This window comes from Hibiscus syriacus, unplaced genomic scaffold (genome assembly GCF_006381635.1).
Source record: "Hibiscus syriacus cultivar Baekdansim isolate YM2019G1 unplaced genomic scaffold, ASM638163v2 tig00110223_pilon, whole genome shotgun sequence".
NCBI classification, from domain to species: domain Eukaryota; kingdom Viridiplantae; phylum Streptophyta; class Magnoliopsida; order Malvales; family Malvaceae; genus Hibiscus; species Hibiscus syriacus.
In genome coordinates, this window is record NW_024062636.1 from 1,802,156 (window position 1) to 1,825,981 (window position 23,826).

The 23,826-nt window shown below is 33.3% G+C and overlaps 1 protein-coding gene across 1 annotated transcript; it reads left to right on the plus strand.

The window, feature by feature from the left end:
- The first annotated feature begins 22,759 nt into the window (after positions 1 to 22,759).
- On the plus strand, positions 22,760 to 23,826 carry LOC120114420 (MYB-like transcription factor ODO1). The gene is made up of 2 exons (XM_039135350.1): positions 22,760 to 23,070; positions 23,193 to 23,826. Exons 1-2 carry the CDS (start codon positions 22,808 to 22,810, stop codon positions 23,722 to 23,724), a joined length of 795 nt encoding a protein of 264 aa, XP_038991281.1. The 5' UTR covers positions 22,760 to 22,807; the 3' UTR covers positions 23,725 to 23,826.

Sequence of the window (23,826 nt, forward strand, 5' to 3'; positions counted from 1 at the left end):
ACTCATATGATTACTACAACCTTTATCCAAGTACCACATGTCCTTATAAGTTTCTTTTTTGGCATGGCAAACCATTAACAATGACACTTTTTTATCTTGTTCTACAAAATGAGATTTTTCACATCCTTTGAATATACTAGGTCTACATTCAGATTTGTAGTGACCAAACTTATGACATCTATAGCACTCCATATTAGATTTATCTAATACATTCGATCTGAATTATTGATAACCACCACGTCCTCTTTCTTTCCCTTGTGAGTATTGAACCTGATTCTTATTCATCTTTTGTTGCCAATTTTTCGACCATTGTTTACTTTACCTCTACCTTTTCATTTATGAATGGTTGAGGGCAGATTGTTCATTGTTTCCTGCAAAGCTACCTCATTCTTTTCTTATTGTGTCATTTTTTGTTAATGAACCAACAAAGAGCCCTGTAATTCCTAAATAGAAAGGCCATCAAGTTCTTTTGACTCCTCAGATGAATATACCACATAATTAAATTTTGGCATCATCGATCAAAGAATATTTTCAATCGTTGACACATCGTTTTATTCTCTCTCCATTACCTTACATTTTATTGATAATGGCCATTATTATGGAGAAAAAAATCAGATACTAACTCCCCAGATTTCATGCGAAGGGTTTCAAACTCCGTACGAAGAGTTTGAAGCAATTCTCTTTTGGCTTTACTTGATCCTTGAAATTTCATTTTCATCGTAACTCATATTTTTTGGAAGTTTCTTTACTAATAATGGTATCCAAGATAAAGTGATTGTTGGAAGTATGAGTGCTATAAATTAAACGATAAATTAAACGCAAATTTGTGCAAGTATACACAATCGAACAAGTAATATAGTAGTGAGTGAGTTTCGTCTCCACATGGATTGGAGGGATTTCCAAGTTAAGTTAATGTACCAGTACTATAAATTATAATGTATAAATATATGGTGGTGTTAACAAGTGATGAGATGTTGTGGCAATTACGAAATATGGAGTGTGAAATGATGTGGCAAACAGAGAAGTAAAGTAAAAATATGATATGGTAATTAAATTGAGAATTCATGTAAAAATAAGAGACTTGACAACCTCTCATAAACAAGAAACAATAGGGATAAATGGCTAGGTTTACTAAGGAATCATATGCCTTATCTTTAGAATGGTTCACTTTTTTCTTGAGTATGTTGCTCAACAAGGTTTGTTGAAGTATTCCTAGGCTATCTCTAGTAAGGAACCTGATAATGAAAATGCTATGACAATATCTCTCAGTGTAAACTGCAACATAATAATATCGATTAAGTCCTACCCCTTTTAGTCTTTGAAACCCTTTCATTATCTCTAAGGCAAGTTAGAGCCTTACCATCCCAACTTAGCTCTATTGTTCATGTAGACCTAACATAACTCTCTCGATATTAGGAATCAAAACTTAAAAGATGACCAACTCTTAAAAGCTCTTACAAATTTAAATTATTAAACATTTAAATAATGAACAAAGAAACATTTAAACATGGAAACATAAATCATTCATTAAAATAAATAAAAATCATTCAAGTAAACCCACATCAAATAAGTTAGTTCATGGTAGGGTATAAATCATCCACAAGAATAACTTGTTCCATTACAAACCCACAAAAGAAATAAAATGAAAGTATATAGGGAACAGGAAACTCCCAAACACTTAAACTGTCGTGAGCTTTCTTAAACCACCGTGAACCGCCTTAGCAAGCTAGCTTCTCTCAAAGGAATAGCTTGCTATCCCTTGAAGCTTGGCCATGGAGGACACCACGAAAAGGTAGAAGAAAGGGAAAAATGGAAACTTTATGTGCCACCTCTCTCTCTTTCACTATTCTATCTTCCCTTATTTATATTCAAAATGAAAAACTCTTTAACTCTTAAGTAGCTCTTAAATTCACATCCTACTTCTAAAAGACTATTAAATTCTCATCAATTCAAAAACTCTTAAATTCACATCAATTCAGTGACTCTCAAATTCACATCTGTGCCCAGGAATTTTCGTCCAAAATTGATATAGCATTTCACCAAGTCTCTTCATCCAAAATGCTACGACAAATCATTGTTTCTCCTTTAGCCCTATTCACTTACACATCAATGGCAAAACACGACCTTTCTCGTAAAACATCACTAGTTTTAGTAATAAAATGTTGCAGTAAAACATTACCACCTAATGCTTCTACATGGTCCTAAATGCAACTTATATGCAATGAACTGAGCTTTTAAAAAACTAATAAAATATGTAAAAAGGTATGAAATATAGCCTTTTACAGGGTTATCACACCCCCAAACATAAGTTTTTGCTTGTCCTCAAGCAATGGATAGAGATCAGCAGAAAAGAATGCTATGACAAAGTTCAAATCAAGATAATTAGATGACATAAAATTCCAGCCCTAAAAAACAATTGGTTTCAACATGCTAGACAAGTTGAGAATTCAAGAGCGTTTCCTTATAACAAAATCCTTTTCATGTGTGTGTGCGTGATAGTATCTAGTCTATTCTTAACAATATTAGAAAAAATCTACTCAAGTTCTCTTTTCGTCTTTAGCATTTATTCAACCTTTAAGAACACAATTACTCTCATTTCCTTAAGATTCCAATTTTTTTATTTACTACTACAAGTGGAGTCAGCCTATCACAACTACCATCCCACACTCTAGATGAACTATAACAAACATTTCATCCCCGAGCTAGTCAGACAAAGTCATCCCGTGACTACTCTCATTCATTCATATGCTACAACTGTAATTTATTCAAGGGGGTTTCTAGACACTGCGATAGCAAAGTGGAATGTCCCTCTATAGTTATGTCAAAGCATTTATTCATGATTCAACATATTTAAAAATCACAATGGAGTTTATTTTAAGCCTTTCTTGCTATCATTGAGCATTTACATTCATTAATTATCAAGTTATGCTTAGGTATGCAAGAGTTCTTTTATAAAAAGTTTCTAAAATCATTAATCATAGGAAACATACAATCATGTATAAATAAATTATAAAGAATAAAGTCCTAAAGTTGATTCTATCAATGTCAACAGTCATGTACATCCAGTCATAACCACACAAAAATTCATCATTGGGCATCATTAATTTATTCCAAAAACTATTTTAAAACCTGACAAATGCCATAGCAAAATTTTGTTAACAACTATCAATGCAAATGCCTACCTATGAACACCACCTCCCCTAAACTTGAAGAAAACATTTTCCTCAATGCATGAAAACTAAGTTAAAAATAAGCTAAATAAAATGCAATACAATGTACCTTGACTAACATATACTTTGGTTCTAGCTGGGTTGTTTTCCCCAGATTCCTCAGGTGGAGAAGTCCAAAAGTGATTGAATGTCCTCTTCTAGCGACGTTTGGTCAAATGTGTTGCAGTTTGCTATGGAATTTGAGTAGTGCCAAAAACAAATGAGTCTTCTTCCTAAGTGGGTGCAACATCTGTATGGGCTTTGTCCTTGGCAAACATGCTTAGGAATCTATTCTACTAAAAAAACAATATTAAAATTAAATAATAGAGAAATAAAGTAAAGAGAAACAAAAAAACAAACACACAACACAACACAACACAAAACAAAACAAAACAAAAATCCTATAATAGAAATTAAAGAGGGTTGAGGGAATTCAAATTCCCTGAAGTGATATGACAATTTTTTCACTTCCAATTAGATTGCCAGTGTAAATCAAAATGCCCCACACATATAACAGTTCCAACTTCAACATATTTTGCTTAGGTATTTCGTGTCTTCCATATATGTTCACTGTTCTTTGGCACATATCACAAGATTTATAGAAATATTGGGTATCATTGAAGAGTGTATGCCAATAGAACTCAGATTGTAGGACCTTTGCAGCAGTCCTTGCTCTTCCAAAGTTCTCTTCAAATGAAGTTGAATGGTGGTGGAATAGGATCTCTTTTTGTTCCTTTTTGTTGAGCATCTCTTAATCATTTGGTCAGCAAATTCTTTCAAGAGGTAGGGATCATCCCAATAGTTGTAGCAAACATCCTACATAAACTTGTTATTTCCCTGGCTATTAAAATTAGGAGACAAAATTCCACTAACGAGAGAATTAACAATCTCAACATACCACAAAATTATTGTGGAAAATAATGGTTTCTCATTAGGAAATTCCTCATTGATTTCTATTTCATTCATTAGTTCCTTTATAACTTCTAGCCTAGAAAGATGAGTAGTTACTTGGTTTTTAATCACAGGAAAAGTCTAATTGCAACCTAAATGAACATGCTTAAGGTGTGAAGATAAGGGTTTTAACTTTAAAGTAGGTGAGTGCACAAGTGAGGGCTTGGGAGGAATAAATTTGATAACACTTATAGGTTCAAGTTCCATACCTGGTCTAGCTACAAGTAAGCTAGAATGCTTTATCTATGTTGGAATTTCCTTGAGATCCTCTTTTTCTTCTTCATCGAGATTCAAGTAATCATCAGTATGCACAAAATTGATGCAACAAAATTTTGTAGCTTCCTCTTTCATCGTAGATTCCACATCTTAAAGTGATTGACACTCCCTAGAATCATCAGCATATTTGAGAGTCTTGAAGACATTGATAGTTACCCTTTGGTCATCCACTTCTGCTTGTGGGGATTTATCTTTTACTATGGAAATATTTTGCATGTCTTTATTAGGCTCACTCATTGAACCCTCAGCCTTGTCTTCCATTGAAGGTGAGTCATCTTGTAACTCCGAATCTTCATTCACAATTTCATGGCTGAGTTCTCCAAGTGTCTCTCCCCCAAACTTACTTTCTTTATTGGTCTGGGTGTCACTCCTTAAAGTGAGTGTACTACAATACTCATTGTCTGGAGCTTTAGTGGCTTCAGTATCACTAGGCAAATTGTCATGTGGGCTTGAATGTAATGTTTCAGCAATTTGTCCCACTTGGTTCTCCAAGACTTTCAGATATGAGCTATGACTTTGCAACAAAGCTCCTTGGTTCTTAATGATTATGGAATGATCTTGCAACAAGGTCTTTGTAGTCGCCATAATATCTTTTGTAGTTGTCATGAAGTTTTATAAAAAAGTTTCCAACGAAGTTGCATTTAATGAAGAAGATGTCCCCTTGTTAGAATTTTGCCATGACATATGTTGCTAAAAATCTAGGAGCTCATTCAAGTTTTGCTACCGAGTAGAGATGATTGCATTGTTGGTTCCTTGATTTCCCCATGAAAATTAGGAAAATGATGTCATTCTGCTTTATAATTGTTGGAATAGGGGTTATTGTTGTTGTTCCTATTGAAATTCTCCATGTAGTTGTTAGACTCTAGTTGTCAGGGCATTCGCTCAAATGATGATTGTCATGGCATAAAATGCATGCATAACTGGACACCTTAACTTCTTTCACTTCGCTAGGTCACTGAAGATTTTTCAACATATTTGTGATGGAAGACAATTGAGCTGACACATAATACTTGGCATCTAACTCAAAAGTCCCTTGAGTTTTCCTCATTGTCCCTAGTCTCAAAGAAAGAAATTGATAGTAATTGTTTGCTATCCTATTGAGGATATCAAATGCTTTTTTAGATGACTTGTTTAACAGAGTACCATTTGTTGAAGCATCTAGCATCATTCGTGTAGAAGCATTCACACCATTGTAGAACATCCTATCTTGTGTCCAATCGTGGAATCCATGGTTCATAGACTTGCAATGTAGTCCCTTGTATCTATCCCAACACTCATACATCGAATCGTCATCAGCTCAACGAAAGAAAGAAATATCATTCCTTATTGGGCATTCATGTTTGGTGGATTATTCCACAGTAAAATTTTTTGTACAAGTTTGACCATGACTTTATCGAACCGGATGGAACTCTACTAAGTCATGACCTAGCTTGATCTCTTATAGAATATGAGAATAACTTTAATTTCAACACATCTTCATGCACACCTTCATGTCAGAGTGAATCACAAACCTCTAAGAGAGCACGAATATGTTGTCTTGCATCATCATGAGGTGCATTATCAAACTTTCCAATCAAGTCCAACATGGTGAACATTACCAGTTTTAGCTCAAAGTGGGCTACCTGAATCTTGGGAGCTATAATTACCAGGTTGAGATAATCCAAATTGGAAGCTAGGTTGTCTCTAATAGTACGTAGATGAACTACAACTCCATCATCAGGATTTATTACAGCATTTTGATCTATAAGGTCCTCCACTTGATTTTGAACGTCGTACATGTCTCTATGAGCACGTGGAGCGTGTCTTTTTTGAAGAAAGAATTGTTCGATCTTAAGTAACCAAGGAAATGATGGCACCTTATATCTTCTACGGGTCATGCTACAGCAGAACGCCTTATAAATATGAACAAAAATAACAAGTAAATTTATATTAAAAAAAAAGAAATAACATAGTGCAAAAACTAAAGTTAAAATCAGCAAATGCCAATCTCCATCAACGACGCTATAAACTTGTTGCGTTATGCGAGTGCTATAAATTAAACGCAAATTTGTACAAGTATACACAATCGAACAAGTAATATAGTAGTGAGTGAGTTTCGTCTCCACAAGGATTGGAGGAATTTCCAAGTTAATGCACCAATACTATAAATTATAACGTATAGATATATAGTGGTATTAACAAGTGATAAAATATTATGACAATTAAGAAATATAAGTGTGAAATGATGTGGCAAACAGAGAAGTAAAGTAAAAATATGTTATGGTAATTAAATTGAGAATTAAGGTATGAAATAAGAGACTTGACAACCTCTCACAAACAAGCAACTATAGGGATAAATGGACAGGTTTACTAAGGAATACTATGCCTTGTCTCTATAAAGGTTCACCATTTTCATGACTATGCTGCTCGACATGATTTGCTAAAGTATTCCTAGGCTATCTCTAGTAAGGAAGATGATAATGAAAATGTTATGGCAATACCTTTCAGCGTAAACTGCAGCATAATAATATTGATTAAGTCCTACCCCTTTTAGTCGTTGAAAATCTTTCCTTATCTCTAAGGTGAGTTAGAGCCTTGCCATCCCATCTTATCTCCATTGTTCATGTAGACCTAACATAACTCTCTCGATGTTAGGCATCAAAACTTAGAAGATGTCTAACTCTCAAAATATCTTACAAATATAAATTATTACACATTTAAACAATGAACAAAGCAGCATTTAAACATGGAAACAATAATCATTCATTAAAAACAAATCAAAATCATCCAAGTAAATCCACACAAATAAGTTAGTTCATGATGGGGTACAATTCATCCACAAGAATAACTTGTTCCATTACAAACCCACAAAAGAAATAAAATGAAAGCATAAATGGAAGAGGAAACTCCCAAACACTCGAGTTGTCGTAAGTTTTCTCAAACCACCACGAACCGCCTTAGCAAGCTAGCTTCTCTCAAAGGCCTAACTTGTTATCCCCTTGAATCTTGGCCATGGATGACACCATGAAAAGGTAAAAGAAAGGGAAAATGGAAACTTTATGTGCCACCCCTCTCTCTTTCACTCTTATCTCTTCTCTTATTTATATTCAAAATGAAAATCTCTTCAACTCCCAAGAAGCTCTTAAATTCACATCTAACTTCTAAAAGGCTCTTAAATTCTCATTAATTCAAAAACTCCCAAGAAGCTAATAAATTACCCAATAACTTTCTAACTCTCAAGCTCTTCAATTCTTTTAAATTCCCTAACTCTTCCCTAATAATGGGATATCCTTATCTATTAAAAATGGACTATTCCCTTCACATGTATGGGCTGGATAACACCATAAAATATCTTCAGATTTTTGTCTTTTTCTGTGCCCAGGAATTTTCGTCCAAAATTGTTATAGCATTTCAACAAGTCTCTTCATCCAGAATGCTACGATAAATCATTTATTCTTCTTTGGCGCTATTTACCTGCACATTAAGAGCAAAACACGACCTTTCCCGTAAAAATAGCACTAGTTTTAGTAATAAAATACTGCATCAAAACATTATCACTAAATGCATCTACATGATCCTAAATGTAACTTATATGCAATGAAATGAGCTTTTAAACAACCAATAACCTAAGTAAAAAGGAATGAAATATAGCCTTTTTATGGGGTTATCAACTATAAACGGCTTGGAAAAGATAATTCTTAGCCTTTAGATCTTTCAACTTCAATCATTCTAACTTAAATTTTTGAGTCTCCGATAGCGTAACGCCTTCAGCCAGTTCTACTACTCTAGAATCAACGACTTGCAAATATTCTTTGAACCTCATGAAATTCTCCATCAACATACTCCAATGATCATAATGACCATCAAAACGAGGAATGGTAGGCTTTACAAATATGGACTCTTACGACATTTTTTTGAACCTAGTTGTTGAGTTAATCAATCGATGAATATGGCCAAGAGGGGGTGAATTGGCAATTTAAAATTTTGGTGGAAGCTTTTGCAGAAAATTGAAAGTAATTACGCAGCGATTTAGAGTGGTTTGACTCTCTCAACCAAAGTCTACGTCCACTACCTTAGCTATCCACACTAAGGATTTTTCACAAATTCACTAATTTGTCTTTCTTTTGAGGACAAAGAGTAACCTTACAAATCCCTCAAGAATTATACCCCAAATTCTTAAGAACGCTCTCTCCCAAAGAGAACAATACAAATTTTGCAAACTTACAAGCAAATCCTCACAAGGCAAGATTTTTGCACAATTATAGAACAAAGAAAAGAACACACAAAATGAATACAATTGGGTACAAGTAGTGTTCTCGAAAGCAAAATGAATATTGAATGAAAAATAGGCTTGAAATGCTCAAACTTGAGGTTTGATGCTTTCTCTTTGATTCTCTCTTGATTCTAGTTTCTTGTTGTTTCTTCTTGTTTCTTGTTATTGATCAATGGCTTCTAAGCTTGTTTAAATGCTCCTTCAATTGATTCTGAACGTTGGGGATGATTAGTGGAGTTAATAGAGCCCTTTAAGTGTGAAAATAATTAATAAAGCAGTTGGGAGCGTCTGGTGCATCGATGCATAGGGCTAGTGCATCGATACACTATGTGTAAAATTCAAATATTTCGACTGTTGGACCCTTAGTGCATCGGTGCACTAAGAGTTCATCGATGCATAAAATGCATTCGATGTTTTAAAATAGCCTGAGTGCATCGATGCATGGCTTGTGCATCGATGCATAAAATGCATTATGCATTCAATGTTTTCATAAAACCCAGAGTGCATCGATGCATGGTATGTGCATCGATGCATAAAATGCATTCGATGTTCAATTTATTCAATGGTGTATCGATGCATGGATTGGTGCATCGGTACACTCTTTTGAAAAATTGATTTTAGGCTCGTTTTTTGTTCGAAATACTTTGTGAAAATTGTTTCAAAAATATTTTAAGTATAAAACACAATTTTACACATTAGTGAGGATTAAAATTGAACTTTGAAAGACTTGGAGTAATATTTTGATATTTGAGTAATTAAATCGAATATACTTAGAAAATCATTTGTAAAATCTTAAAATTCATTTATACTTAATTTGTTATATCGAAACATCAAAATGTTTTCAACAATCTCCGCCTTTTTAATATAACAAAACATTTGTGTAATTTTAAGATTTTCTTTCAAAATAAATTTTTAAATCAAGTTTGAAATTACTCCCCCTTACTCTAACACTTCACCCCTTTAACACTTTTACACTTCTCCCCCTTTTTGTTAAATCAAAAAGACTTTAAAATGTTTCAAACAAGGTTTTGAAAAGCATAGACAATTGATTATAAATAAATATATTTTAAGCTGCTAAGATCAAAGATCAAGAGAAAGGTTAGCCATTAGTTTTGATAAACAATATTCATAAACATGTAATGGATAATTGGTCATATATGTCTTAATGATGCAAAAATAAATATCAAAAATAAAATTCAAACAAAACATATTATGATTTAATATCCAAAGCAACCAAAATATAAATCCAAACAAATTCAAACATCAATCAAAGTAAAACAATCCAAAAGCATTCAAAATGTTTTAACCATTAAAATTCTAAGTTGATCCAAAACAATGCAAGGTCTACTCATCCATAGAAGGATCGGGAGGAGGAGGAAATTGTGCTTGCATCTCAAGAGAAAGAGCATCCATACATGCAAGCATCTCCCTTTGAAACTCCATTTGTTGAGCTTCTAAAGTGTTTAAACGATGATTCACCGCTTCGTTGTTTGCAGTTAAATGGGATTCGATGGAAGCAAACCGTAGATCAAATGTCTCCAAAAATGAACGGAAATATGAAGGCACTTGATCCTCTTGTTGTGCTGGTTCCGGTGCAGGCTCATCGTCTAGAACGTGATCGTCGATGTCTTGCATAAGCTATTGAAGCTCGGGATCATCGTTAGCAGGTGGTGCCGGAGGAGGAGGTGGAGCACGAGAGGAGCTAGGAGCAGCTCGTGAAGAACTGGCTTCAGGAGTTTGCTTATTGGGTCGAAAGACCCATTACCAGTTTCCTCATCCTATTTTCAATCAGCTTTCTTCAACGAGGTGAGATTGATTTGGTTTTAGAGAGGGATGGGATTGTCGAGAGAGACTCTGAGGCCAAGTTTGATAAAAAGATTACTAAGTAGACACCCATAAACTAAAGTTTCGACATTTTTAGAAGGGACAACATTTATGGTATCTACTAATTCACTAAAAATAATATGTGGCAAATTTATCTTTCTATTATGCTGGATACAATGCATCCACCATAAATCCCTGACTCGAAGAGTGGAGTACCTACCTCCGGATGCTTGAAACCACCAAGAGATCATTAAATGTAGAAAACGATCGTGATGAGTACGTAAGGTACTAACACTAGCATTAGGAATATAGGGATATGCCACAGTTTATTTTTCATCATACAAATCATTATCATCTAACCCAAATTGCCTAGCGATAGACTCGGACTCAATATGAATATATTGTCCTAAAAGGTAGGATCTAATTCCTATAGTCCCACATTGAGTCTTGTTTTGAATATATATCGCATTAGAGTAGAAAATGTGGACTAACTGATGATAGACAATTGGTTTAAGGCGAAATAGTTTATCAAACTTCCAGGACTTGAGAGTCTGTAGGTATTGAAAGTTGATATCTACCATGGCTTGAACAGAGGGAATACGTTCTTCCCGGATTTTGTAAGATTTAAAGGAAATCATATACATATGGTAGAGTTCATCCCTACGATGCTCAGGCATACTAAAACAGGAACTTATAATGGCCATGTTTTGGTTATTCAGGTTTGGATTTTGAGGTTGAGGAAGAATAGGATTAGGAGGTCAGTTTGAATGACTCGATGAAGTCCTAGGGCATTTAGGGTTTAACATGGTTAAGGAATGAAATAAGGAATATAACCTGTAATTTTGAAATACATGTATGCAAAATAATCAATCCCAAAACTCAATTGAGTCCGTAATAATTCAAGGTTCTCTAAACCGAATCCTAATGGGCATAGTTTTGAAAACTATTTAGAAAACAATGTTTAAAAAATTATAATATGTATAGTTTTTCATGAAAACAACATAATTGAATCAAAAACATCAAATTTAAAATAAAATTAAGATTTTCGATTTTTTTATTTCGAAAATTCAAAAATTCATTGAAAATTTGTGAGTTTTTGATGAAATTAGTAGTAAAATCTAGTTTGTAATCATCAAATAATCAACGACTAATATATTGTTCATCCTAGAACTAATTAAAACAAGTCATAAGATCAAAAATCAATAAAATTGAGGTTTTTGAAATATTACCTTGAAAATTTTGGATTGAGAGGAATGTGATGTTATTTTGCACAATTTGATGATAAAAGCAGGATTTGGAGTTGAAGTATGAATGATTTCCGATCAAAAACGAAGGATTTGGAGAAATTTTTTAGAGTGAGGAGAGGGAAGGAGCGGCGACAGAGAGAGTGAGAGGTTAAGGGTTTGTGAAAAATGAAAGAAATCAGGCTTTTAAACCCAAAACCCGACGTATGCATCAATGCACATTCAAGGAATGCATCGGTGCATCTTCAAGATGTATCGATGCACATTCAAAGGGATGAATTGATGCACTATTCAATGTATCGATGCATTATGCACAAAAATGTCAAAAATCCGTTTTAAACACTCAAAATGCTAAATTAATTATCTCTAGTGGTATTGGCAACTCATATATTGAAAATTAATCATGTTCAATCAATCAATTTAATCCTTAAACTACATTTGAACATAAAATTAATTTTCACCAAATAACATAAACTCCCCCTAACTAATAGCAAAGAATGCAATCAAAAATTATTATTATAAGCATTTTTCATTTATTCTTAAAAGTGCTAAAATTATTTTAAACACTAAGTGAAGATAGGTCAGTTAAACCTAATTATCTCCTAAGTGTCCAAAATCTTTCTTTGTCTAATTGGTGCAAAGTATCAACAAATTCTAGAACTACATCTTCCTTAGTGACATTGTCTCTAATGAAGTGATGTCTAATTTCAATATGCTTAGTTCTAGAGTGTTGGATGGAATTTTTAGTGAGACAAATAGCACTAGTATTGTCACACTTGATAGGAATAGTACCTACTTCAATTCCATAATCAAAAAGTTGTTGTTTCATCCATAAAACTTGTGCACAACAACTACCAGTTGAAATGTATTCCACTTCAGTGGTAGATAATGCAACACAATTTTGTTTCTTTGAAAACCAAGAAATCAGCATATTTCCAAGGAATTGGCAAGTACCACAGGTGCTTTTCCTATCTAATTTGCATACTCTATAATCCACATCAGAAAAGACATGCAAGCTAAAGCTAGAGTCTCTAGGATACCAAAGTTCTAAAATATGAGTGTCCTTAAGGTATCTAAAGATTCTCTTAACAGCTAGTAAATGTGATTCCTTAGGACATGATTGAAATCTAGCACAAAAGCAAACACTAAACATAATTTCTGGTCTACTTGCGATTAAATAAAACAAGGATCCAATCATTAACCTATATAATTTAACATCCACACATTTACCTCCTTCATCTATGTCAAGATTTGTAGAAGAGCTCATTGGAGTGTCATAAGGTTTCCCGTTTTCCAGTCCAAACTTCTTGATCATATCCTTGACGTACTTAGCTTGATTGATGAAGATGTCATCTTTTCTTTGCTTGATTTGGAGTCCCAAGAAAAATGAGAGCTCCCCCATCATGCTCATCTCGAATTCACTTTGCATTAGCTTAGAAAATTCTTGGCAAAGAACATCATTAGTAGAACCAAATATTATATCATCAACATAAATTTGAACTACTAATAAATCTTTACCTTTATGCTTTAAAAACAATATAGTGTCAACCTTCCCTTTGGAAAAACCTTTTTCAATTAAAAAGTTTGACAATCTTTCATATCAAGCTCTAGGAGCTTGTTTTAAACCATAAAGTGCTTTTGTCAATTTAAGAACGTGATTTGGAAATTTTGAATCTTCAAAACCAGGAGGTTGTTCCACATACATTTCTTCTTTTATAAAACCATTTAAAAATGAACTTTTAACATCTATTTGATATAATTTAAATTCATGAAAACATGCAAATACTAATAACATTCTAATTACTTCCATCCTAGCTACGGGAGCGTATGTTTCATCATAGTCTATGCCCTCTTCTTGAGTGTACCCTTGAGCAACAAGTCTAGCCGTGTTTCCCACTATATTACCACTTTCATCGAGCTTATTCCTAAATACCCATCTAGTACCTACAGTAGATTTATTACTAGGCCTTTCAACTAATGTCCAAACTTTACTCCTCTCAATTTGATTTAACTCTTCTTGCATAGCCATAATCCAATGTTCATCATTTAACATTCTTTAATATTCTTAGGCTCTATGCAGAAGATAAATGCAACATAATTACAAATATTTCTAAGAGAGGATCGAGTTGTTACCCCTTTGGATAGATCACCTATTATTTCACCATCCTTGACATGGTTGTACTCTCTTGGGTAAGATACTTCCCTTTATTCAATGGTTGGATTCTCGAGAGGTTCTTGAGTTTCCTTATCTTTCGTTTTTTCCTTTGATGATGGTTCTCCAACGTCATGTCCAACGTCATTTGTATTTATAATGCCTACATCATCATTCACACAAGAATCCTTCCTCGGAAGGAGATTATCATCGAAAACAACATGTATAGACTCTTCTACAACTAAAGTTCTTTTATTAAATACTCGATAAGCTTTAGAATTTAAGGAATAGCCCATAAAAATTCCTTCATCACTTTTAGAATCAAATTTGCCAAGATTGTCTTTACCGTTGTTTAAAACAAAACATTTGCATCCAAAAGGATGAAAATAGCTAATGTTAGGCTTTTTATCTTTAAAAAGTTCATATGGAGTTTTCTTCAAAATGGGCCTAATCATTACTCGATTAATAACATAAGAAGAGGTATTTGTGGCTTCCGTCCAAAAATATTTTGGCAAATTATTTTCACAAAGCATGGTTCTAGCCATTTCTTCTAAAGTTCGATTTTTCCTCTCAACAACTCCATGTTATTGAGGGGTTCTAGGTGCTGAAAAATTATGGCTAATACCATTAGAATTACAAAATTCTGTAAATCCAAGATTTTCAAATTCAGTTCAATGATCACTCCTAACACTAGTTATAGAGTAACCTTTTTCGTTTTGGATTACTTTTGAAAACGTGATAAATTTTTCTAATGCTTCATCTTTAGTACTTAAAAATAGAACCCAAGTATATCTAGAATAGTCATCTACCAAGACAAATGCATATTGTTTTCCACCCAAGCTAGTAGTTCTAGATGGCCCAAAAAGATCTAACTGGATCAATTGTAATACTCTACTAGTGGATACGTCGTTAATGGATTTAAAAGAAATTCGCTTTTGTTTTCCTTTAGCACAAACATCACAGATTTTATCATTATCAAATTTTAGTTTATGCAAACCTCGAACTAAATCTCCTTGAATTAACCATTGCAAAACACTCATACTAGCATGTCCTAGTCTCTTATGCCATAACCAACTATCGTGCTCATCCTTTGCGACTAGGCATAAATTAGTCATATATATGGAATATAAATGCACCATGTAAATGTTTCCTATTCTATGACCAACAAGCATAATCCGATTAGATGCAATGTCAATAACTTTACAACCATTAGTTTCAAACATGACATTGAATCCCTTATCACATAATTGTCTAATACTCAAAAGATTATGCTTTAATCCATTCACATATAAAACATTTTTAATTTGTATGGAAGAGGTATTACCTATGGTGCCTACACCTTCAATGTGACCTTTTGAGTTATCACCAAAAGTCACCTCTCCTCCATTTTTGGCGTTGAGCTCTATAAATCGGCTTTTGTCTCCGGTCATGTGTCTTGAGCATCCACTATCAACGTACCATTGTTTCCCTTGCCTTGTAGCAATGCTCCTTTTCCTACAAACATAGATTAATTTCTAATTTTTGGTACTCAAATTCTTTTGGGTTCATATTCATTAGTTTCCAAAATCATAGTCCCCTTAGGTATCCATTTGTGTAGGATATCCTTATCTTTAGTAGTAATGAGTTCTTTAGGAACCCATATACTTCTAATAATTTTTCCATTAGAGGTTCTTCGGGGACCTCTATGATTGTAGTTTTTAAAACTTTTTCTAACAAAGTTGGATTTTGAATTTTCTCCATTTTTAAAACGTTTTGTTCCAACTTTATTAAAAGAAGCTTTAAGATCATCAATTTTCTTTTAATCATCATCATTGACCCTTGAAAGTAAATTTTCCAAATCCGAATTTTTCTTTTCAAACTCTTCTAGTTTGATTTGCATATCATTGATTTTACTTTCAAGATCATTGTTGGTCTTGGATATGCGAATGTTTTCATTTTTCAATTTCGAAATATCATTTTTATATTTTAAAAATAATTTCTCATAATCCGAAGCCAACCCAGTATATTCCTCTAATAACTCATCATAAGATAAATCGTCTAAATCAAATGAGTTAGAGGTTACCTTAGAATCTTCCCCGAATGCCATCAAGCACAAGTTTGCTACTTCTTGTTCCTCTTCATCGGAACCTTCTTCATCGCTCCATGTAGCCACATGAGCCTCCTTTTTCTTCAATTGTGGGCAATCATATTTGACATGTCCCGGTTTTTTGCATTCATAGCAAATGATCGGGTCCTTCTCTTTTGGTTCATTTTTGAAGCCTTCATTTCGTTTGAATTTTCTTCCTCGGTTAGGCCTCATCATTTTTCTGAACCGTTTGGCAAACAATGTCATTTCCCCGTCATCATAATCTTCATCCGAATCACTCTCATCTTTTGTTGATTTGAGAGCAATTCCCACGTTTTTATTCTTCTCCGTCTCCTTCTTTGGCTCGTCTCTTTTCTCAAGGTCTTCCTCTTCTTTAAGCATCATTTCATGTGTGAGGATAGAGCCAATAAGTTCATCGAGGGTCAAGGATTTTAAGTTATTAGCCTCGATGATCGCCGTCTTCTTTGATTGACAAGCTTTTGGAAGAGAGTAAACTAACTTCCTTACAAGCTTGCATTTGGAATGATTTCTCCATATGATTTGAGACTATTGAAAATCGTGGAGAATCTATATGTCATAGCTTTGACATCTTCATCCGATTTCATCCTGAAATTTTCATAGCTATGAGTTAGAAGACTAATTTTAGATTCTTTTACCTCATTTGTGCCTTCATGAGTGACTTGTAGTTTGTCTCATATCTCCTTGGCGATTGTACAAGATGAAACTCTCCCGTATTCATCCGGTCCAAGAGCACAAAAGATAATATGGATAGCTTTGGAATTGAGCTGGAACATTCTTGTCTCTCCTTCACTCCAAAATCTTGGATGAGTGGAAGGTTTGATGTATCTGTCTTCTATGATATTTCATGCTCTCATGTCACTTGGTTGAATGAAATACATCATCTTATTCTTCCAATAAGCATAATTATCTCCATTGAACAAAGGAGGCTTGTTAACGAGCAATGAATCAAGACTGAAGTCAGAATTTGAAATAGAGGTCATTGATGACTTGATTATCGATGTAACTCTTCCCGGATCGACTCAAGAGGCGATTAAACCTTCAAATGAGTGAGGCTATGATACCAATTATTGAGTTAATCGATCGAAGAATATGGTCAAGATGGGGTGAATTAGCAATTTAAAATTTCGGTGGAAGCTTTTACAGAAAATTAAAAGTAATTACGCAACGATTTAGAGTTGTTCGACTTTCTCAACCAAAGTCTACGTCCACTACCTTAGCTATCCACACTAATGATTTTCCACAAATTCACTAATTTGTCTTTCTTTTGAGGATAAAGTGTAACCTTACAAATCCCTCAAGAATTATACCCCAAATTCTTGAGAACACTCTCTCCCAAAGAGAACAATACAAATTTTGCAAACTTACAAGAAAATCCTCACTTGGCAAGATGTTTACACAATTCTAGAACAAAGAAAAGAACACTAAAAAATGAATACAATTGAGTACAAGTTGTGTTCTCGAAAGCAAAATGAATATTGAATGAAAAATAGGCTTGAAATGCTCAAACTTGAGGTTTGATGCTTTCTCTTTGATTCTCTCTTGATTCTAGTTTCTTGTTGTTTCTTGTTGTTTCTTGTTATTGATCAATGGCTTCTAAGCTTGTTTAAATACTCCTTCAATTGATTCTGAACGTTAGGGATGATTAGTGGAGTCAATAGAGCCGTTTAAGTGTGAAAACAATTAATAAAACAGTTGGGAGCGTCTGGTGCATCGATGCATAGGGCTAGTGCATCGGTGCACTAAGAGTACATCGGTGCACTAAGAGTGCATCGATGCATAAAATGCATTCGATGTTTTAAAATAGTCTGAGTGTATCGATGCTTGGCTTGTGCATTGATGTATAAAATGCATTATGCATTCGATGTTTTCATAAAACCCTGAGTGCATCGATGCATGGTATGTGCATCGATGCATAAAATGCATACGATGTTCAATTTATTCAATGGTGCATCGATGCATGGATTGGTGCATCGGTACACTCTTTGGAAAAATTGATTTTAGGCTCGTTTTTTGTTCGAAATACTTTGTGAAAATTGTTTCAAAAATATTTTAAGTATAAAACACAATTTTACACATTAGTAAGGATTGAAATTGAACTTTGAAAGACTTGGAGTAATATTTTGATATTCGAGTAATTAAATCGAATATACTTAGAAAATCATTTGTAAAATCTTAAAATTCATTTATACTTAATTTGTTATATCGAAACATCAAAATGTTTTCAACACTAGTTCTACAACAACCCAAGGAAACATTGAAGAGAAAACAAATACTTTGTAGGCGTTATAAAAGAAGAAGAAACACTTTATTTAAATTATATTCAGTCCTGAAAATAGCACATAAACAACCACAGAAATAGGAACTAAATTTCTAACTGAATCAAAACAAACTAACATAAAGATTACATGAACAAATAAATAGAAAGACTTCTAGTAAATCTAAGATTTTGTCAACATGTTCTAAACCGCATCTTATTGTATATTGTAATAACAATGTGTCAACGGTTGGTAATGTAAGAATATTGTCTCATAGTAATGAGGTATTGATCTTGTGAAGTATATATAATAAAAGACAATCTCCACTCATACACGATTTACAACGACTTACATTTTTTAGTCAACATTTAAACATTGATTTAAGTCATATGGATATCAATTAATATGTGTAATTAGATTAATTATAAAATATTTAAGCTTACCAAATAAGAATTATGGCAAAATGAGCATAAAAATTGAGGACCTTTGAATTTAGAAATAAAGAGAAATGACTAAAAATGAGATTTACCCATTATTAAATAACATGGCTAAAATCATATGTATTTTCTCATGTTTGAATGTGAGAGATGGGACAAAGGCTAAATAGTTGACATCATACTCTCCCTTAACCTTTTTCACCCATCTTTCCCTATCATATTCTCTCCTAAAAACCATTGAGCTCTTGTATTCGAAAGAGTAATATTTTTACTTCTGAATTATCCAAGATTGAAGAAGGGTTAAGCTTTGAAAGCTTATTTAGATCATTTTTATTATGATTGAATTTAATCTAATGAATATATGTGTTCACGAATCAGACTTCATTTTAAGCATGCGATAATTTTGTTTAGGTTGAATTTGCTTAGACGATCTATTTTCTGATCCTCTTACTAACGAATTTCAAGAGTCAGATAGGAGGTTCTATAACACACCAAGAGAGTAACTAAAGACAAAGAAAAATAAAAAGAGAAATATCGAGTAAATGTTTGATTAAATTATTCATAAGTGAAGAATAAATATCTGTTAAACTTTATGTGTCTTCAATGAGATGGACAAGACCTCTTGTTATAGTTGAGCCTCTTTAATCTTCAATGAGGTGGGGGGATTTGGTCTTAATTTATAGTTGAGTCTCCTTACATTCAATGGTCTAGATCATTTATATCGACAACTAAGATTAAAACATATATACACAATCTCATATTTTTTTTAAAAATCATATCAATACATTCCATAAATAAGAGATTACATCACGATTTGGGGTGCTTAACGAGTTGAGCAGCTCGAACTCTACCCAATCACAACTAGGTAAAAACTCGACTCAGGTTAACTCGACTCGAACTCGAGACCTTAATGAGTGGAGTCGAGTAGCATCCAACTTGACTCGATAAATTCGCGAGCAGCTCATTAATTTTTTAATATAATTTTTTAGTAGTTATCTTAAAAATTTATTTCATTCAAAAAATTACTAATTTACTAATAGATAATAAAAAATATATAAATTGCTAATCTATATTTTTTTTAATAAACAACAAAAGAATACAAAAGTATTAATTAATATTTTACTACACTCAAAATCAAATCTTATTTATTATTTAATGTATTTGTGGATTGTTATTGTAGAGTTTAGACTTTGAAACTACTTCATACATTCTTTTGATAATTTTTTAGGTTAAATTTATTAATTTATGATTATATTAAGCTCTATATAGTATTAATATATTTTACCTACAGTTAAGAAAATAAGGTAAAAAGTTCGATGAGCTTAACGAGCATCGAGCTTAACGAGCATCGAGTAGAGCAACAAATTTTTTTAACGAGTACGAATAAAACACTGTCCAACTCACGATCGACTCGCTCGAGAAACACCCCTAATCAGAATAAATAAAAAGGAATATTCCGATAGGTATTAAACTTATGATCTTCTTGTCATAATGTATGTCCATGGACTCTTCAACATTTCTCAAAGCAAAGATTAGTTGTGACGAGTTTAGAGTACAAATTAAAAAATTAGAGGATGATTCTTCTAGGTTTGAAAAGCGGCGATGAACATTATTAATTTAATTTATAAAATTTTAAAATTCTAAAGCACTCAATGTATAATTATAAATTAGTTGAAAATTTAAAGGTAATTATTTAAAATAAAGGGTAAATTATACGAGTGACCGCCTAACTATTGCCCCTTTTCATTTTGACCACCATTTTTGAAATTTTGTTAATCAGGTTACTCAACTATTTAAATGCATTCAATTAAAACACTTGTCGTTAATATTTAACAGAGAAGCTGATATGACAATTAAAATATTGGTATAACTACACATTTGATCACTATTACTTATATGTTCTATCAATTTGATCCTAATTTTAATAAATTAAAATAAATTTAACCCTCAAAGATAGTAATAGCAACAAACAAATTACGGGTGTGAAAAAATAGTCACAAAGCTTTTAAGATGTTTGTATTTTGGGCACTAAATTTTTAAAATTTAGTATACAATATTTTAATTTTTAATATGTATTTATTATAATTATCTTCGTCAGATGTCATTAAAAAATATCCACGTGATATATTTTTTTCATTTATGGTCAAATATTTCTCTTCAATGTCCGACTTCGACTCAGACCCATCTCACTATCTCTCTCGACTGAGCCCACAACAAGTTTCGTGAGTTAATCCCAGTATAACTTTTACACCCGTAAAAATTTGACAGTACCAAAAGGTTCAACTTTATATTGCTAGCCTAAAACCAAAAATAGGTTGTATGCATTATCTTTTTCTATTTATTTGGTTATGATTGAGAATCTATACCATTCATAAAACATAATTAATTTATTTGAATTTATTAAAATTAGGACCAAATCGATAGAATTTATAAGTAATTGTGACCAAATGTGTAATTATACCAAATATTTTAACCGCGACATCAACTTCTCCGTTACAAATTAACGGCAAGTGGCTTAATTGAATGTATTTAAATAGTTGTGTGGCCTGATTGACAAAATTTCAAAAAATGATGGTCAAAATGAAAAGGGAAAATAGTTAGATGGTCACCAGTATAGTTTACCCTTTATTTTAAAAGCTATCTTTAATTTTTTAACTAATTTATAATATAGAGTACTTTAAATTTTAAATTTTTATAAATTAAATTAATAATGTTCATCATTAGTAGTATTCATCGGTGTTCGTTGAACGTTGTAAAATTTTCCAAAATTATATATATATAAATACATAAAAGAAGTTTGTGTTCTACCCCCGCGTGAGAATTAAAAATCGTACTATAAGCTTGATAACGACCATGAAACCTTTCAAACAAAAACGATGAAGAATGCGTGAGTGCCTTGGAGCACCTAGAGGTCAATTCGCACACCCACTTCTTCTCGAAACTGGGTTTAGTCTTTTCAGAAAGAAATTATTAACCATAAAAACGCTTGTAATCACTTATAATTTTTTTTTTGTTATACTTTAGGGGAGTTTGGTATTGCTTTTTGAAAATTACAGTATAAAATTTAACTATTTAAAATTACTTTTAAAAAGTAATTTTTAAAAATGTAAAATGTCCACTTTAGGCATTATATCGTAAATTAAAAAATTATTTAAATTATATATACTTATTAATATATATATAAAATATATCAACTTAAATTATAAAAATAAAAAATATAATGATTCATTAATATTTTATATATATTTTATTATTAATGTATATATGTCAATTTAAATTTTTATTTATGTTTATTCGGTTTGAAAATTTTATATTATTAATATAGGTGTGTCTTCTAAAAAATATTTATATATTGGTCAGCTGTTCTCGTGTTCTCATTGGACTCACCTGGTTCCTTACACGTTTAACCCTATGTGCCTTTCTGTAGGATTACCGGTCTCATTAACAAGGAACGGCTTCCTGTGCTTCGACGGAATCGGATGAAGAGCTGAACCGCTGATATTCGCAAAACCTTTATGGTGTTGTACTGGTTGTTTTCTTTAATGCTTGTTGCTGCTTTGTGTTTGCTATGTAATGATTTTTTTCTGCTTCAAACTTTTTACTGGTTTCAACACAAAACTTCTATAATATTCCCCTTCAAAAAAATGGGACAATAATAGCCAGCACATGAAAACGTGGTGATGACGAAATGGATGATGGAATGATTAAAGAGTGCAATAGGGAGAGTGGGGTTTTGTAGGAAAATGGGAAGAATTTTTTTGGGGAGAAATGCTTAGGTATAGCCATTGTCTTTGGGTCACCCATCATCCCTACTTTCACACACGAACACCCGCTTTAGTTCAAACGTCGCTTTCTTAAACTATTGGTGGTACCTGAGATCTCCTCCCATCTCTGTAAATTTTGAATTTATGTCCACATTTACATATATTAACTCGGTTAAATCCCATAATCTTCATTTTTCAAAAATTTTATATTTCATCCTTGAAAGCTGCTCGAGCACTTTATATAAAGGGGTCTGTGGTGTGGGGCTTTTGGGTCTTTCCGGGTATAGAGTTGGTGAGCTTAATTACATTTTAGTTTGTGTCTAGTGCGACTAGGCTATGGGTAGGAAGCCTTGCTGTGACAAACTTGGAGTGAAAAAGGGACCGTGGACAGTTGAGGAGGACAAGAAACTCATCGACTTTATTCTCACCAATGGCCAGTGTTGCTGGCGTGCTGTTCCTAAGCTCTCTGGCCTCCGCCGCTGTGGCAAGAGCTGCCGGCTTCGATGGACTAATTATCTTCGGCCTGATTTGAAGAGGGGCCTTCTTTCTGATGATGAAGCACAATTGGTTATTGATCTTCATTCCCGTCTCGGAAATAGGTTTAATCTCTCTCTCTCTCTTTCTCTCTCTCGTCTCGGAAAGAGGTTTAATCACTCTCTCTCTCTCTCTCTCGTCGAAGCATCTGAAAATGAACCCTCACAATCAAACTTAATAATGGCAGGTGGTCGAAAATTGCAGCGAGGTTGCCAGGCAGAACCGACAATGAGATCAAGAACCACTGGAACACCCACATCAAGAAAAAGCTTTTAAAAATGGGAATCGACCCAGTTACTCATGAACCTTTAAACAAAGAATCCAAGCCTGAAGAAAGTTCTCCCCATGCTGAAAATTCTGCAGATAATAATATCACAGAAAATGACGGCAGCATCACCAACTCATCAGAGGATAATTCCGGCACTACACCAACTGTGAATTTTTCCACCACCGATGACTCCTCTTTGTTAGACAGCATTTGCAACGACGAAACCTTGTTGGCGAGCTTATGGCTCGATGAACCTGCCCTAGCTGATGCTTCATGGAACGGTGCCACACCAGCAACAGAAACTTGTTACAGTAATGAGTCAAGCTTACCATCCTGGGAGGACAACATCGCATGGTTGCTGGATTGTCAAGATTTTGGAATCCATGACTTTGGGTTCGATTGCCTAAACGACAATGGATTCAACACGATGAACATGTTCACAAAACAGTAATCTGATCATACCCCCATGTTTGAAGATGTGAGTAAAAAACAATCAAAGTACCAAAAGGTTTTATGTATGTAGTTGCTTTTAGGTCATCCTTGTTGATATTTA

Bases quoted from the DNA above. Each gene is read 5' to 3' on its own strand.
- LOC120114420 (XM_039135350.1), top strand. From the start codon at position 22,808: ATGGGTAGGAAGCCTTGCTGTGACAAACTTGGAGTGAAAAAGGGACCG. The intron at 23,071-23,192 runs GTTTAATCTCTC...TAATAATGGCAG, and splicing joins CATTCCCGTCTCGGAAATAG to GTGGTCGAAAATTGCAGCGA.